We start from the raw sequence: 13,587 nt of genomic DNA on the forward strand, positions 1-13,587 counted from the left end.
GGACGGACGGACGGGCGGGCGGAGTGACGTCACGGCTCGCCATGGCCGCCCGCAGAGCGCTGCACTTCGTCTTCAAAGTGGGCGACCGGCCCCGCACCGCGCGGTTCTACCGGGAGCTGCTGGGCATGAGCGTGAGCGGCGAGGGAGGGAGGGAGGGAGGGGAGGGGGTGTCACCGGCCCCGGGGGTGCGGGAGAGCGGCGCGTTCCGAGCCCGCCGAGCCCCCCGGGGACGCGGCACCGGCAGAGCGGGGGTGCGGGGCGGTGCTGCCGGACCCGGGCGGTGCTGCCGGACCCGGGCCGTGCTACCGGGGCGGTGTCGGGCCCGGTGAGGGTTCCTGGGGGAAAAGGGGAAGGGCAAGGGAAAGAGGGACGGGGAAGGGGAAAGGGGGACAGGCAATAGGAAAGGGGGACAGGCAATAGGAAAGGGGGATAGGCAATAGGAAAGGGGGATGGGGAAGGGGCAAGGGGGATCTGGAAGGGAGAAGGGGGGGACAGGGAAGAGGAAAGGGGCATGGGAAAGCGGGAAAGAGAATAGGAAAGGGGAAAGGGAGAGGGGGTCCACGTCGTCCCCATGCTGACCCCTTTCTCTCCTGATTCTAAAGGTGCTGAGGCACGAGGAGTTCGAGGAGGGCTGCAAGGCCACCTGCAACGGGTGAGTGCCCTGGGTCCCTTGTTTTCATAAAACACCTGCCAGCCATGTACTGCTATAGTAAAATAAGGGTTTGCTTGATTTATTGTGCTGTTTTGTTGTTTTGGTTTTTTTTTTAATTACTTCCCTTGGAACCAACAGACCCCTTTTTTGTGTAGATATAATGCTTACATTGAACAGAAATATTGCTGAATTACACCCACAGACTGATACTCAACTTTATGAAATAATTTCTAAACTTACTAAGAACTACATTTAATTTTTTTCATGGGCACGGGGCTAACTAAGGTTGAGTTAAAAGTCCCTCCTGGTAAACCCAAAGGCTTTTGTAAAGACAGAAGAATGGAAGAAAGAAGAAATAAGAACGTGTTTCTCTGAAAGGAAAGAAATCTTCCAGCCTGGTGCCCTTTCCTACTTAGCAATAAGGAAGTGCTGATGTAATTTCAGTTAACGAGTAGCCTGTTCTCTTAAATTGTGAGCTGTTAATGAGGTAGAATTGCTTTTGCCCAAGGTCAAACCTGCCATTTTTCACTCTAGAAATGCAATTCTGCCTTGAAACACCAATATTTGCATTTCACGTTGGTTACTTTTAATGCTCCTAACAATTAAATACGGATATTCCAGCCCTTATGATGGAAAATGGAGCAAAACGATGGTGGGCTACGGGCCAGAGGACAATCACTTTGTTGCAGAACTGACTTACAATTATGGCATTGGAGAATATCGCCTGGGCAATGACTTTCTGGTAAGTACCACTCCTAGCAGCAAAATCTTCTGAAGCTAAGTTTATTTTCTTTAAAGATTAGGAGTCTATTTGTCATATAGGTTGTACCAGCTGCTTTTTTTATGCTGTTTGGTCCCTTAAACATTTTATTCTTGTTTTTGTGGCTGTCTCCAAGTTGGAAGAGCAGAAACTAGAGCAGATTTGTGCTCACTTATGGTCCAGGAAACACTTCCTTGAGCTCTGCCTCTGCTGTGTGTGTAGAACAGCTGGTGTTTTCTGCCATAGCCAACTTGGAATGGTTAGCTAAGAGGGATCTTGCTCTAGGAAGACAGAATTATTTATTATTACCTGTTTTTTTTGTGATTTACCTACTGACAGCAGATGGAGATCTTGTGTTTTATCTATGAAAACACATGATGTCTTTGCATCCCCCCTATGAATTTTGTGTGTCTCTGCTGTGTCCTCACCAGGGCATCACACTGGTGTCCAGCCAGGCTGTGAGCAATGCCAAGAAGATGGGGTGGCCCCTCAAAGAAGTCACAACTGGTGTCTTTGAAACTGAAGCTCCAGGAGGATACAAGTTCTACTTGGAGGACAAGGAGAAGCTCAAGCAAGGTGAAACGTTTACCCTCACTCTAACTGGTATTCAAGAGAGATTTACCACTGGGATATCAGAAAGGGCTGTGTGTTTGCCTTGATGGCATTTTATGAAACAGAGCAGGGTTTTATTATTTCTTTGTTACTTCTCACAAGTGTAAAACTGTGCCTTTAAAACCATGACACATTTGTAATCGATTCCCAATTGTTGCAATTCTCAAGATCCCGTGCTGAAGGTAACCCTGGGTGTCTCAAATCTGCAGAAGTCTATTAACTACTGGTCTGGTTTGCTTGGGATGAAAATATACGAGAAGGATGAGGAGAAGCAAAGGGCTTTGCTGGGCTACGCGGATAACCAGGTCAGTCCTTGGAAAACTCATCCTAGAAACTTCTTCTTTCATGAGAACAGAATCTTAAAAGCAAAAAACCTCTTAATTAAGGCAACTGTGTGCTTAATTCTGAGCAATTTAATTGAAGCTTGTGTATACACTCAACTGCATTTTTTAAAAAAAAGAAAAGCTGTGGTTTGCTCTGGTAATTCTGGCCGGTTGGGAACTGTGTGAATGGGGGGTTTTGAAATCATCCACATCCTGGAGAAAAAGCTGGAGTGAATGCAGCATGGAGAATGGTGTCCCTACAAGCCAGGCTTGCTTTCTCCCTGTTTCAGTGTAAGCTGGAGCTGAAGGCTGTTGGAGGAGCAGTGGATCACGGGACAGCGTTTGGACGGATCGCCTTCTCCTGTGCCAAGGAAGAGGTAAGTCACACTTCCCTTTCCCCTCTCCTTACCCAGAGCTGGGGAAGTCAACTCCTTGTGGTGACAAAATATCTCACGTGTGAACAAAATAATATCGAGCAGATAGTTTATCTTTTCTTGCAGTGGTGATACAAGTTTGGGTTTTGTTGGTTTTCTGTTTAAGTTGCCAAGCATTGAAGCACTGATGAAAAAGGAGAATCAGAAAATTTTGACACCCCTGGTGAGCTTGGACACGCCTGGCAAAGCCACAGTGCAAGTGGTTATTTTGGCTGATCCTGTGAGTAATGTTGGAAATAAGGATGAAATTGGGTTTAAATTTCTCTCTGCCTTTTATCTAACTGACCTGCCCTTAATCTTGGTTTAGGACGGCCATGAAATCTGTTTTGTGGGAGATGAAGCCTTTAGAGACCTGTCCAAGGTGGACCCTAACGGTGACAAGCTGTTGGATGATGTAAGTAATTCTGCCTGCATATTCATTTTCTTCCTGTTTATAGATACCAGTAGAATCTTAGTTTTCATGCCATGTCGAGTTTTTAACAAGAAGCAAATTGCCCAGGCTTGATAAGGAAAATAAATCGGTTTTTAAAGCTCACTTAGTGCCCTGTGTGGAGTTTTCCAGCCTCACTCTCTGGGCAGCTGGGTGATGGTGTTTTTTGCTGGACACACCAACAACACTTTGATGTAAGTTACTGCAAAAAGTGATTTTTGAGCTGCAGTAGCATCAGTGCAGCTGGACATCCCCTGGAGGCAGAGGGACGTTCCCTGGGATGGAATCTGAGCTCTGTGGGAAGGCTGTGTCCAAACTGTCCTGGTTTGATCATGTGTTAACCAATCATTATTTATTTGCTGTGCCAGAGAGCATTGGTTTTCAGTGTCTGTTCTCCTTACTAGTAGCTAAAAAAATAGTTTATTCATCAAAATAGCTTTCCCACTGCTCTGACCACGTTCACACTTGTCTTTGTGCAGGCCATGGCTGCAGACAACAGTGACAAGTGGTTTGCTGCACGTAACATGAAGAAGATTTCAGCTTAGCTGGAGGAAAGGACTGGGCTGCTCCTTTGTGCCTTGGATTTCATCCAGGAAAATGCCAATCCCGTGGAATGTGTTGCACTGCCCTCCCAATCTGAGGGTGTTGGTTGATCGGTTGGTTTGATTTAAGCTGATGTCTGTGGCTGCTGCTCTCTCCTTTCAAACAAATGGCATGTTCTCCTTCTGAAAAATCAGGCTGTGCGTTGAGGAGCAGGCTGAGCACGTGGCTTCAAGTCCAGGGATTATCAGTTAAGAAAACCTCACATTTCAGTGTTGTTGTTGAAAAAGAGATTGATAGATACGTTATAATATCTAATTTTCTAATGAATTTGCTTTAGCTGTCCTGGTATTGCAGCTCAGAGAAGAGATTTTCTGTGGCTGTGGGTACTGCAGACGCCCTGCTCCAGTGGCAAAATGTGGGGCCGTGTGTGGAGAACTGAAGCAGCTCAGCTGTCAGAATGTTTATTGGGAACAAAGAAATGATCTTGCCAAATCCTGTGAAGATTCCAGTCCTTATTTTCATTCCAGGGTGCTTCCCCAGCTTTCGAGGTGAAATGTTCACTTGAGAAGCCCGTGGTGTGTTTCTCGCTGGGATCATGTTATTGATGTGGTGGTTTCCTCCCTTTCCCAAGGAGCCTTCCACATTCCAGGAGGCAGCTGAGGCTGTGCTTTGGGGTGTGTAGCTGTGCTGTCTGCTGAGGTGCTGGGAGGCAGCTTGAAATAAGTGAATTATGGTTTTGCAATTAGCTTTTGGTGAGGAACTGCCTTTGGAGGCAACACTTCAGGGTTTATTCGAGCTTTTTTGTTTAGTGATGAATTTTCAATTCTGCATCGATCAAATTAAATATGTCACATGGGAGCTGTGCCCTGAAACGAAAAAAAAAAATGGTTGGGGAGGATGGTTTGGGTGCCCACCTGCTGTACCAGTACACCAGGGGTTTCCCTCACTGTTAATTGCATATCTGAGTGCAATAATTAATTACTTAATTGATTGTCAATAAACTTGTTAAAAGTGAAATATAAATACAACACACTATAATGTGTGGTTTACGTAATTACATTCTATATTACATATATAATATAGCACGTTATAATATAGAAGTACAATATAATAATAGAAATACAATGCATTATAATATCTGGCATACATAATTACTTCATGTATTATATATATTATATAACCTAACACCTTATAATAATAGAAATGCATTATAATATCTGGCATACCAAGTTACTTCATATATTATATATATGAAGTAACAGAACACATTATAATATAGAAACATGATATAATATCTGGCATACGTAATTACATATTATGTTGCATATAATATGTAATATAGAAATACAATATAATAACATCAATAAAATACAGTATAATATCTAGTATACATAATTACTTCATATATTGCCTATAATATATAATATAACAATTATAATATAGAAATGCAATATAATAATAGAAATACAATGCGTTATCATATCCGGTATACATAACTACATATATACTATAGAAATACAATATAATAATATGAATATATATTTAAAAAATTAATTCATTAACCTCACCCCCCGCCGGGCCTCCAGGGGGCGCTGCGGGCGGGGTCGTGACGTCATATGGGACTGCCCGCGTGACGTCACAGCGCGCCGCCGCCATGGAGCCGGGTAAGTGCGGGAGCGGGAACGGGAACGGGAGCGGGGGGGACCGGGGGGCACCGGGCCGGGCGGCGCTGACGGTGTGTCCCGCAGGGCCCTGGGCCGTGGGCGAGCACACGGCGATCCTGCACGGCGGGTTCCTGCTGGCCGCCCGCCTGATCCAGCCGCGGGCGCTGCGGGAGCTGCGCAAGGCCGACTGGCCCCTGGCGGGGGTGCCCATCACCGACGCGCTGCGGGAGATCGGCGAGCGCTGCCCCTCGCCGCAGGAACACGGCCGCTGGAAGCGGGAGGCGGTGGCCATCGTCTGGGCCAAGGTGCTGCTGCCCGCGCCCCCGGCCGCCTCGCTGGAGTGGGGATGGAGGGACGACGGCTTCTTCTCGGTGGGCGCGATGATCCCCGACGTGAACCACACCGCCCTCTTCGAGCTGGTCAAGGCGCTTGGCGTGCCCCGGGTGTTCGTGGAGCTGCTGCTGGCGCTGCCCCCGGCGGTGTGCCGGGAGCAGCTGGAGCACATGGTGGCGTATGTCACCAGCGAGACGTCCCCGTCCGACATCAGGCTGTTCTTGGACGTGTGGTGGGAGGTGATGAAGCACAAGGAAGGGCAGGAGGACGCGACAGTCTCTGCGTTCAGCGCTCTCATGTGCCAGCACGGGGGTGAGTCCTCTCTGGACGATGGTCTGCAGCCCCCAAAGAGGTTCAAGGGTGACCCTGTGAACATCCCCCCAGCTGCCCCCGGGCTGTTCATGGTCCTGGTGGAGGGGTTGAAGCAGATCCACGGGAACATCACCCAGCCCCGCATGCAGTGCTACGCCCTGGCCAACCTGGCTGAGCTGCTCTCCGTGTTCACTGAGCTGGAGCCAGCGGGCAGCTCCCTCCCCACCACAGAGTACCTGCACAAGGTCAGTGCCACGGTCAGCCTCTGGACCAGCGACCCTGACAGCCAGTTCCACCACAGCGGGCTGGGAGAGAAGGTGAGGGAAGCAGAGAGAACCATGAGCCTCCTGTCTGTGACCAAACTCTCCCGTGAGGAGCTCTTTGTTGGCTTGGAGTTCCTCTGCAGCTTGTTGCGTGCCTGGGGAGAGGAGCTGCAGGATGCTCTGAGCAGCTCCGAGCAGCTCTGCTATGAGAACTACCGGCTCCTGGACACTCTGACCACCCTTGGGAAGAACCTGGTTTGCTTCTCGGAGACCAGAGACGTGGGTGAGGATGAGACACGTGTAGTGTTAGAGCTGACACAGGTCACCAAGGACTTTCTCAAGGAGAGCAGTGCCAGCCCGAAGAGCAAGGATTTGGCCACCACCAGCCTTGTGTCTTCAGTTGCCATGGCAATCATTGCTCAAAAGCTGGACCGGCATGCAGACATGTGCTCTGTTTTTGCATCTGAAAAGACCTGGGCCTTTTCAAAGGCCTGGGTTGACTGCCTTGTGCAAAATAAAGCTCTCTTCCAGAAACCGGAGCTAGTTTTGAAATTGCTGGAGACACTGGTGAGCTTTGCTACATCCTGTCAAGACAGGGAGGCCCAAGAGCTGCAGGTGCAAGTGACCAAAGCCATCATGGACTGTTACACTGAGCTTTCATTAACTGACAAAAACAAGGTGATCTCGGATGTCCTGGCGTCCTGGGGTGGACCAGGTCTGTCCCTGAACTTGCAGGTTGTCAGGGAAGGGTTCCAGGAGGATCTGAATGTGACTTTCAACCAGATCACAAAGAGTGTGTCCGATGAAGGCCTGACCAGGGCTGTGGCTTCTGTGGCCAGGCTCACGCTGCTGTACCCCGAGGCTACGGTGAAGCAGGTTTGTCATCTTGCTGTGGTCAACCTAGGAGCACACCAGTTCCTCGCACAAATCCTCTGCTCCTTCCCAGCACTGAGGTTCCTGGAGACCCAAAAGGATCCAGGCAGGCCACACAACCTGGTGGTGAGGTGTCTGGAGGAGGCAGTATGGGAGAAGCTTTCCACTGCGAGGGAAGAGGAGCAGTTCCTTCAGTTCCTGACCTTTCTCATGCAGCCAGGCTCAGCCACCCCACTTGTGTCACCTGCAGAGGTGACCAAAGCTTTTGTCCTTCCCTATTTGAAGTCAGACTCTCCTCAGATTGAACTGAGCCTGCAGGTCCTCAGTAAGGCTTTGGGAATACAGCCCTGTTCAGAAGAGTACTGGATCAAATCCTGTCACCCATTCCCACTTCTACTGAGCCTCTGCAAGCTTCTAGATGGTTACACCAGGTACTGGCATCAGCCTAGGGAGCAGCTCTTCCCTTCACTGGAGACCAAAGACCTGATTCTGAATATTCTCTGCCAGCTCTGCGAGGTGGTGGGACCAGAATCTGCCCCCTCCCCGGAGCTGTGGATCCAGTCCCTGGCCTGGCTCCACAGGAAGGTGGCATCCCTGGACTGGACCGTCGGGCTCAGACTGAAGAAGCTTTATGGAGACCACTTCAAGAACGAGGTCCCGGCGACACTGTTCGAGATCTGCACCCTCCCTGAGGACGAGTGGACATCCCAGTCTTTGCCAGCCTACGGACCGGGCAGCGGGCTCCTGGCATGGATGGAGTGCTGCTGCGTGTCCCCAGCGCTCAGGGACACGATGCTGGCGCTCCTCACAGTCAACGTGGACAACCCTGAAGAAGTGAACCTCTTCAGCAAAGGGTTCCTGGTGGCCCTCATTCAGGTGCTCCCCTGGTGTAGCCACAGCGAGTGGAGGAGGCTCATGCACGTGGTGGAAAACCTGCTGCAGAGGCAGGTCCTGCACGTGCCCTACACGCTGGAGTACGTGCAGTACATGCCCCTGCTCAACCTCCGCCCATTTGCCTGCTACCTCCAGCTCTCCGTGCTCTTCCTGAGGGGCTTCCAGCTCCTCTGCAGCTCCAGCTGCTCCACCTGGCTGCCCCCAGAGGCCTGGCTCCACGTGGTGCAGCTGTACTGCGGCAGCCTGACGGACCTGCTGACCTCCGTCAAGGGCACGGCGGGACCCCCCTCGCAGCCCGCCGGGGACGGGACCTCCCCACAGGAGGTGTCCTTCGTCTGCATCCAGATGTTCTGCCACCTGCTGCACGTGGCTGCCATGCTGCCGGGCGAGGGCTGCGGGGAGCCCCTGGTGGTGGTGGCACTGGAGATCCTGTCGCAGTACGAGGCGTTCAGCAACGCCGACACGTCCCCCAGCAACACCCTGCGGAGGGCCAACGAGAGGCACTTCCTGGAGGCCATCACGGACAACGTGGGGGACAGGGAGCTGCGCAGCACCCTCCTGCAGAAGCTCAGCAAGCTGGGGGCACACCTGGCCGGGGAGCCGGATTGAGGAGCTGGAGAGGGTGACAGAGGAGAACACCGACAAGGGACCCCTTACCTGGATGGTGTAAGATCTGTAATAAACCCTATTTTTCACTTTTGTATTTATTTCCTCCCTGCTGTGTTTTCTCTCACCCTGCCTAAGCGGTGGAGGGGCTGTGTAAAGATGGGTAGGAGGAACCACTTCAGTTTTCCATGGGAATAACTGTGGACACAAGCTGGCAGTTCTGTGGCTCCAGCCTTGCCTCCTGGCAGTCTGGATTTACAGAGAGCCCGGCAGCCTCCAGCATCAGGGAAATTGTTTCCTTCCAGCTCCTTTGCCACCAGCCCTCTCCTAGTCCTGGGAGGATTGCTGGGTTTGCCAAGTGCTGCCAGAGGCTGGGAAGCAAGTTGGAGGCTGGGAAGCGAGTTGAGTGAGTTCAGGACAGGCAGGAACCTTTAGAAATACACGTGGTTTGCTCCTGCCCGGAGGTGGGGGTGCAGCAGTAACACTGTGTGTAACACCCCCACCCAGAAACAAATGGCACGTGGGAGAGCCAGCCAGTGGTGTGACTCAGAAAGGAAATCTTTATTGGTCTCCAGATAGTAAATAGTGTTAGTGCAAACTGAGGTGCCTCATTGGCTGGGTTTTTTTTTTTTTTTTGTCCTTACATAAGGCACGTTATTCGCAATGAAAACAGTGAGATACAAACATCTGTAACGAGTTGCAAGCGGTTTATAACATCAGCTGGTCTCAGTGGTTACTGTAACAGCGGCACTTCTGCAACAAGTTGGAAGAGGCCCTTTTTCCTTTTTTTTTACTTTATCCAGAACAACAGCCGTGACTGGGACGAGATACAACACCCAGAAGATCCAGATCTTCCAGAGCTTGGCCGCTGGTTTCAGACAGAATGAAAGGCACAGCGTGGTCACCAGTCTCCCAGGTGTGGGCCCGTGCCAGGACCATGCCAGGGCTGGGCTGGTGCAGTTCCCTGCCCTGGAGCGGGCACGGGAGGCTGTGGGGAGGAGGTGGCTGCCCTGGCTTGTGCTGGTGGCCGCAGGGAAGGTACTGAACTGCACTGAACCGCTGTGGTCTGACTGCACACACCCGCAGGGCTCGTGAACCCTGTGGTGCAGGGCGAGCCGGGCAGCCCGAACCCATTTTGCTGTGACTGAAGGTGGGAATGGGCTGAACTGGTGAAGGAAAACCAGCTCAGCACCCTGCTCTGGGGTTGCTGGTTCCTTCTGCACTGCCCCAGTTCCGTCTCTGGCAGCCTTGTGGGGGAGTAGGATGGGGCTGGAGGGATGGACCGTACAACCGGAGCTTGGGCTGTACCACAGCTGCTGCCGGGGCGTGGTGGTGCCAGCTGGAGGGCAGAGCAAGGCAGGGTGTGCCAGATGGTCTTAAATACCTGCTGAGGGGATGCGGGGCAGATAGAAGCAGCTGTGGTTAGGGGAGGGGGTGAAAGTTGCATCCCTTGCCAACAATGGGCTCTGCATAGTGTCCTGTGTGTTGGTGAGATGAGGACTTGGCAGGTTCCCATCCCCATCCTGCCCTTCAGCTGTGGGCACCCTGCCCTGCCAGTGTTGTTTGTGAGACAGTGCAACCATTGCCCTGTCCTGGTGTGAGCTTCTTCCCTCCAGCCCTGCTGGGAACACCGGAGCCCCCCAGCCTCAGGACTGTCAGACAGACATCAGACAGTTGTAATGAAAAGCACCTTCGGGTTAAGTGGAGCTTTAAATGAGCTTGAGCCCAGCAGCAGCAGCAGGAGGTGCACGTGGAAGGTCAGAGGCTGAACAGGGCTGTAGTGTAGAGGTGAAGTCGGTAAAGGTCAGGAACGGCTCTGCAGAACTGTGCTGCAGCTCCAGGCCTGGCTCTGCTCTCAGCTGGAGGCTGAGCTGGAGCTGGAAGAGTGAGCTGGGGCTGTGGCAGGTCTGGCACACAGCTCCCCATCCCCATCCGTTCTGCTGTAAGGGCTGGATGCTGCAGGATCCCCTCCTCTGTCTGCAGGCTCCTCCACACCACCATGCCGGTGTCTGGTGTCAGCCCTGGAACATGCAGCGGGGGGGTTGTAACAAACCCCTCTCGTGTAACCGTTAGTTCCGTGCCACGGCGTTGAACCCCAGAATGGAATGTTGTGCTTATGATCCAGCTCCCACCCCGGGCTCCCACGGGTGGGTGGACACAAGGCGCTGGAGCGGTGTGGGAGGAAAGCCTTCCTAGCCCAGGCTGGCGCTGCCTGGCACGGTGGTGGAGACGTGAGGCTGCTTCCAGCTAAGACAGCCCGGCGCTATCCCTGCTCCCACTCTGGTCCCTGCAGAGATGGCAGGAGAGCCGGGGGGGCTGACCCTGTTCAGCCCCCGGGGGGGCCGACCCCGTGGCAGCCCCCGGCTGGGCTGGCAGGGCCGGCCGTTATCTGCTCCGGTCGGCGGGCGGGCGGCCGTAGAGACGGGCGGCTTTGCGGCAGATGAGCCTGAACCAGTAGATCTGGGGGGCGATGAGGGAGGCGTTGGCGATGTTGCAGTGCAGCGGGATGCGGAAAGGCACCATGTACACGGGCATCCCCACCTGCCACCCGTAGGCCGCGTACATGAAGGGGAAGAGGAGGATGCGGCAGAGGAAGAAGGTCACCAGGATGAGGATCCCGTTCACCTTGTGCAGGAGCGTGTCCTGCATTTTGAGCTGGGGAAGGAAGGAGGCCAGTATGGGGTGAGCAGCGTTTCTCCTTGGGCACTGACTGTGCTGGGGGCAGGGAGGTGAGCATTCGGGAGGTCTGGAGGAGCGGGAGCACGAAAGTAGGGTGGGAAAGGATGGAGGAGGGTAGGGGGAAGGGAGATGGGGGCAGAGGGCTGGGGTGGGAGTGAACATGGTGCAGGGGAGGGACAGGCAGGAGAGGGCAGCACCAGGCCGTGGCACAGCCCCCAGTTCTGGGATGCCGTGGGCGTGCTGCTCACTGGGGGAAAGGAATGGGATGCAGAGGGAGGAAGGCAGCACTGCAAGGGAGATTGGGGTTACAGCTGTGGGGCTGCCTCTCTCTGAGACCTCTGGCCCAGCTGCTACATGAACAGGGGCTGATGGAGCCTGGGTACAAACTGCTGTGGCGTTCCCAGACCCGAGCCCTGTCCCTCCTCACCTACCTGCATGAGGATTTTGCCCAGGGATACGAAAGGTGTGCTCAGCTCTGCTGTGAAGATGCAGCCCACGAAGAAGTCCCCCAGCTCTCCCCTGAAGTGCTGTAAAAGAAAGGCAGCAGTGAGCACGGGGCCCTCCAGGGAGGTGACTGGGAGCCAACACCCAACATCTCCAGGGGGTCATGGGCTCCTGCAGCAGCCGTGCCCAGCCCTTACCTGGGTGATGGGGGTGAGCACGATGAGGATGAAGAGGTGGTGGGTCACCATCAGCCGCTCCTGCAGGAGGAAGCTCCACACACTGGCCAGTGAGTGCTTCTTCTCTGTGATTCCCTTTTCCAGGCTCTTGTGCCAGTGGCAGAGGTACATGACATAGATGTCATAAGTCATGTAGGGAACGAGGACCCAGATGTACTCCACGGCCAGCCAGTGCCTAGGGGAGGAGCAGCACACACAGAGGCATTGCAAGGGCAAAAGAGAGTGTTTAGGTCTGAAATGGCAGCAGCAGGTTTTGAAGCTGATGGCAAACTGAAAGGGGGGGGAAATTTTAACTCCATTTGGCTCAGCAGGTACAGACTGTCCCAGGGAAAAGGTACCTGGTACATGTAGAGGACGACTTGGCGCTGGCCCTGCTTCCCCCTGGGTTGTGCCAGGCACCAAGCTCAGCCTGGCCAAGCACAAACACGGCGCTAACGAGGAGCCTGATTAGCCCCACAGCCAAGTAGCTGCTGCATGGGCCAGGGGCACAGCACCCCTCAGGATCCAGCACCAAACTGATGCCTTTGCAGCAGGTGATCTTCCCTAAACCTTGAGACCGCCAGAGCTGGTGCCTGGTGGGGGAGGAAGGGGAAATTCTGATCCTGGCTCCCTCCTGCCTGCCAAGCCACGTCAGCTGGCTGCCTAACCCAGGGAGGGTTTGGAAAGCTCCTGGAGAACTCAGAGTTAACTGGCTATGCCTGGTCTGGAGCTCGGAGAGTGAGGCGCAAAATATCCAATATAAGCAATAAACCCCCAAGAGGCGTTTGTCAGTTGGGAAATAATTGCAGGCAGCTGCCTGTTCCCAAAGCATGTCGGAATCCCGGTTGCACAATCTGGGCAGCAGCAAGCCCTGCTCTGCAGGGACTCCAGCCTCCTTAAAAAGTCCTGAGTGAAATCACACTGATAAAAAAAAAAACCCCAAAACCACCCCACGCTGTTGCTTAAAGAAACGTAGCTTGGGGCTCAAATAAAACTGTTTTTGCTCTCCTGCCATTCCAGGGAAAATTCTGTTGCACACGTTCCTGCTCCAGATAGAAAGATGTCAGTGATGTAAAGCAGGGAGGGCAAGCGATTGTGTTTGAAAAACTTGCCCAGGGCTTTGGAGGGCAATTACAGCTCAGGCAATATAATGATTGTCTGCCTCTGTAAATAAACTGGCAGTTTTACTGCAACCTTTGTGATGGTTCCTGGCGCGCTGTCTCGCTGTCATTCTCCGAGGCCTTCCCTGCTGAGCACTGGGCTCTATTTCCTCCAGATTCAAAGAAAATCTAGGTCTCTGCCCACAAAATGTTCGCACAGAGCCACTGGCCTTGAGAACACCCGGGCAAGCAGACAGCTCTGGGGGGAAGGAGGGCTGCTGGTAGCGCCTTCTGTCTCTGTGGCTCTGGGCTTCATCATCTGCCTTATCTATCCAGCAGAAATTTTATTTTAGAGCAAAAAGGTAACTCATAGACTGCCTGGGTTAAGCAGGGCTGAGCAACCTGGATAGATCTCACTGTCTAGAGCAAGGCAGGACACTTCACAGCTGT

General features: G+C 52.9%; 3 protein-coding genes across 5 annotated transcripts in view; 2 read left to right on the top strand and 1 right to left on the bottom strand.

Annotated features, from left to right (window-relative positions):
* Positions 1 to 6: 6 nt before the first annotated feature.
* On the top strand, positions 7 to 4,246 carry GLOD4 (glyoxalase domain containing 4). The gene is made up of 9 exons (XM_017821725.1): positions 7 to 131; positions 603 to 652; positions 1,274 to 1,394; positions 1,844 to 1,988; positions 2,193 to 2,329; positions 2,638 to 2,724; positions 2,888 to 3,001; positions 3,089 to 3,175; positions 3,691 to 4,246. The coding sequence occupies exons 1-9, from the start codon at positions 42 to 44 to the stop codon at positions 3,754 to 3,756; spliced, it is 897 nt and encodes a 298-aa protein (XP_017677214.1). The 5' UTR covers positions 7 to 41; the 3' UTR covers positions 3,757 to 4,246.
* A 1,161-nt stretch (positions 4,247 to 5,407) lies between these two features.
* Positions 5,408 to 13,232, top strand: GEMIN4 (gem nuclear organelle associated protein 4). Of its 3 annotated transcripts, XM_017821661.1 has the most exons (6): positions 5,408 to 5,418; positions 5,503 to 8,759; positions 9,503 to 9,615; positions 11,254 to 11,381; positions 11,783 to 12,163; positions 13,058 to 13,232. In XM_017821661.1, the coding sequence occupies exons 1-2, from the start codon at positions 5,409 to 5,411 to the stop codon at positions 8,700 to 8,702; spliced, it is 3,210 nt and encodes a 1,069-aa protein (XP_017677150.1). In that variant the 5' UTR covers position 5,408; the 3' UTR covers positions 8,703 to 8,759; positions 9,503 to 9,615; positions 11,254 to 11,381; positions 11,783 to 12,163; positions 13,058 to 13,232. The 3 variants fall into 3 exon arrangements, with proteins under 3 accessions (XP_017677150.1, XP_017677151.1, XP_017677149.1); XM_017821662.1 differs by lacking the exon at positions 11,783 to 12,163 and having other exon boundaries at positions 13,058 to 13,231; XM_017821660.1 differs by lacking the exons at positions 11,783 to 12,163; positions 13,058 to 13,232 and having other exon boundaries at positions 11,254 to 11,458.
* FAM57A (family with sequence similarity 57 member A) overlaps positions 11,038 to 13,587 on the bottom strand; it is a 4,535-nt gene continuing 1,985 nt past the window's right edge. The window contains exons 3-5 of the mRNA XM_017821664.1: positions 12,020 to 12,233; positions 11,810 to 11,905; positions 11,038 to 11,354 (exon numbers count right to left, since the gene is read on the bottom strand). Coding sequence (XP_017677153.1) covers positions 11,085 to 11,354; positions 11,810 to 11,905; positions 12,020 to 12,233 — 580 coding nt within the window. The 3' untranslated portion in view covers positions 11,038 to 11,084. The remainder of the gene's footprint in view (positions 11,355 to 11,809; positions 11,906 to 12,019; positions 12,234 to 13,587) is intronic.

This window comes from Lepidothrix coronata, unplaced genomic scaffold (genome assembly GCF_001604755.1).
Source record: "Lepidothrix coronata isolate B3197 unplaced genomic scaffold, Lepidothrix_coronata-1.0 Scaffold91, whole genome shotgun sequence".
Classification (NCBI taxonomy): domain Eukaryota; kingdom Metazoa; phylum Chordata; class Aves; order Passeriformes; family Pipridae; genus Lepidothrix; species Lepidothrix coronata.

Bases quoted from the DNA above. Each gene is read 5' to 3' on its own strand.
- GLOD4 (XM_017821725.1), top strand. From the start codon at position 42: ATGGCCGCCCGCAGAGCGCTGCACTTCGTCTTCAAAGTGGGCGACCGG. The intron at 653-1,273 runs GTGAGTGCCCTG...CGGATATTCCAG, and splicing joins TGCAAGGCCACCTGCAACGG to CCCTTATGATGGAAAATGGA. The intron at 2,725-2,887 runs GTAAGTCACACT...TTTCTGTTTAAG, and splicing joins TCTCCTGTGCCAAGGAAGAG to TTGCCAAGCATTGAAGCACT.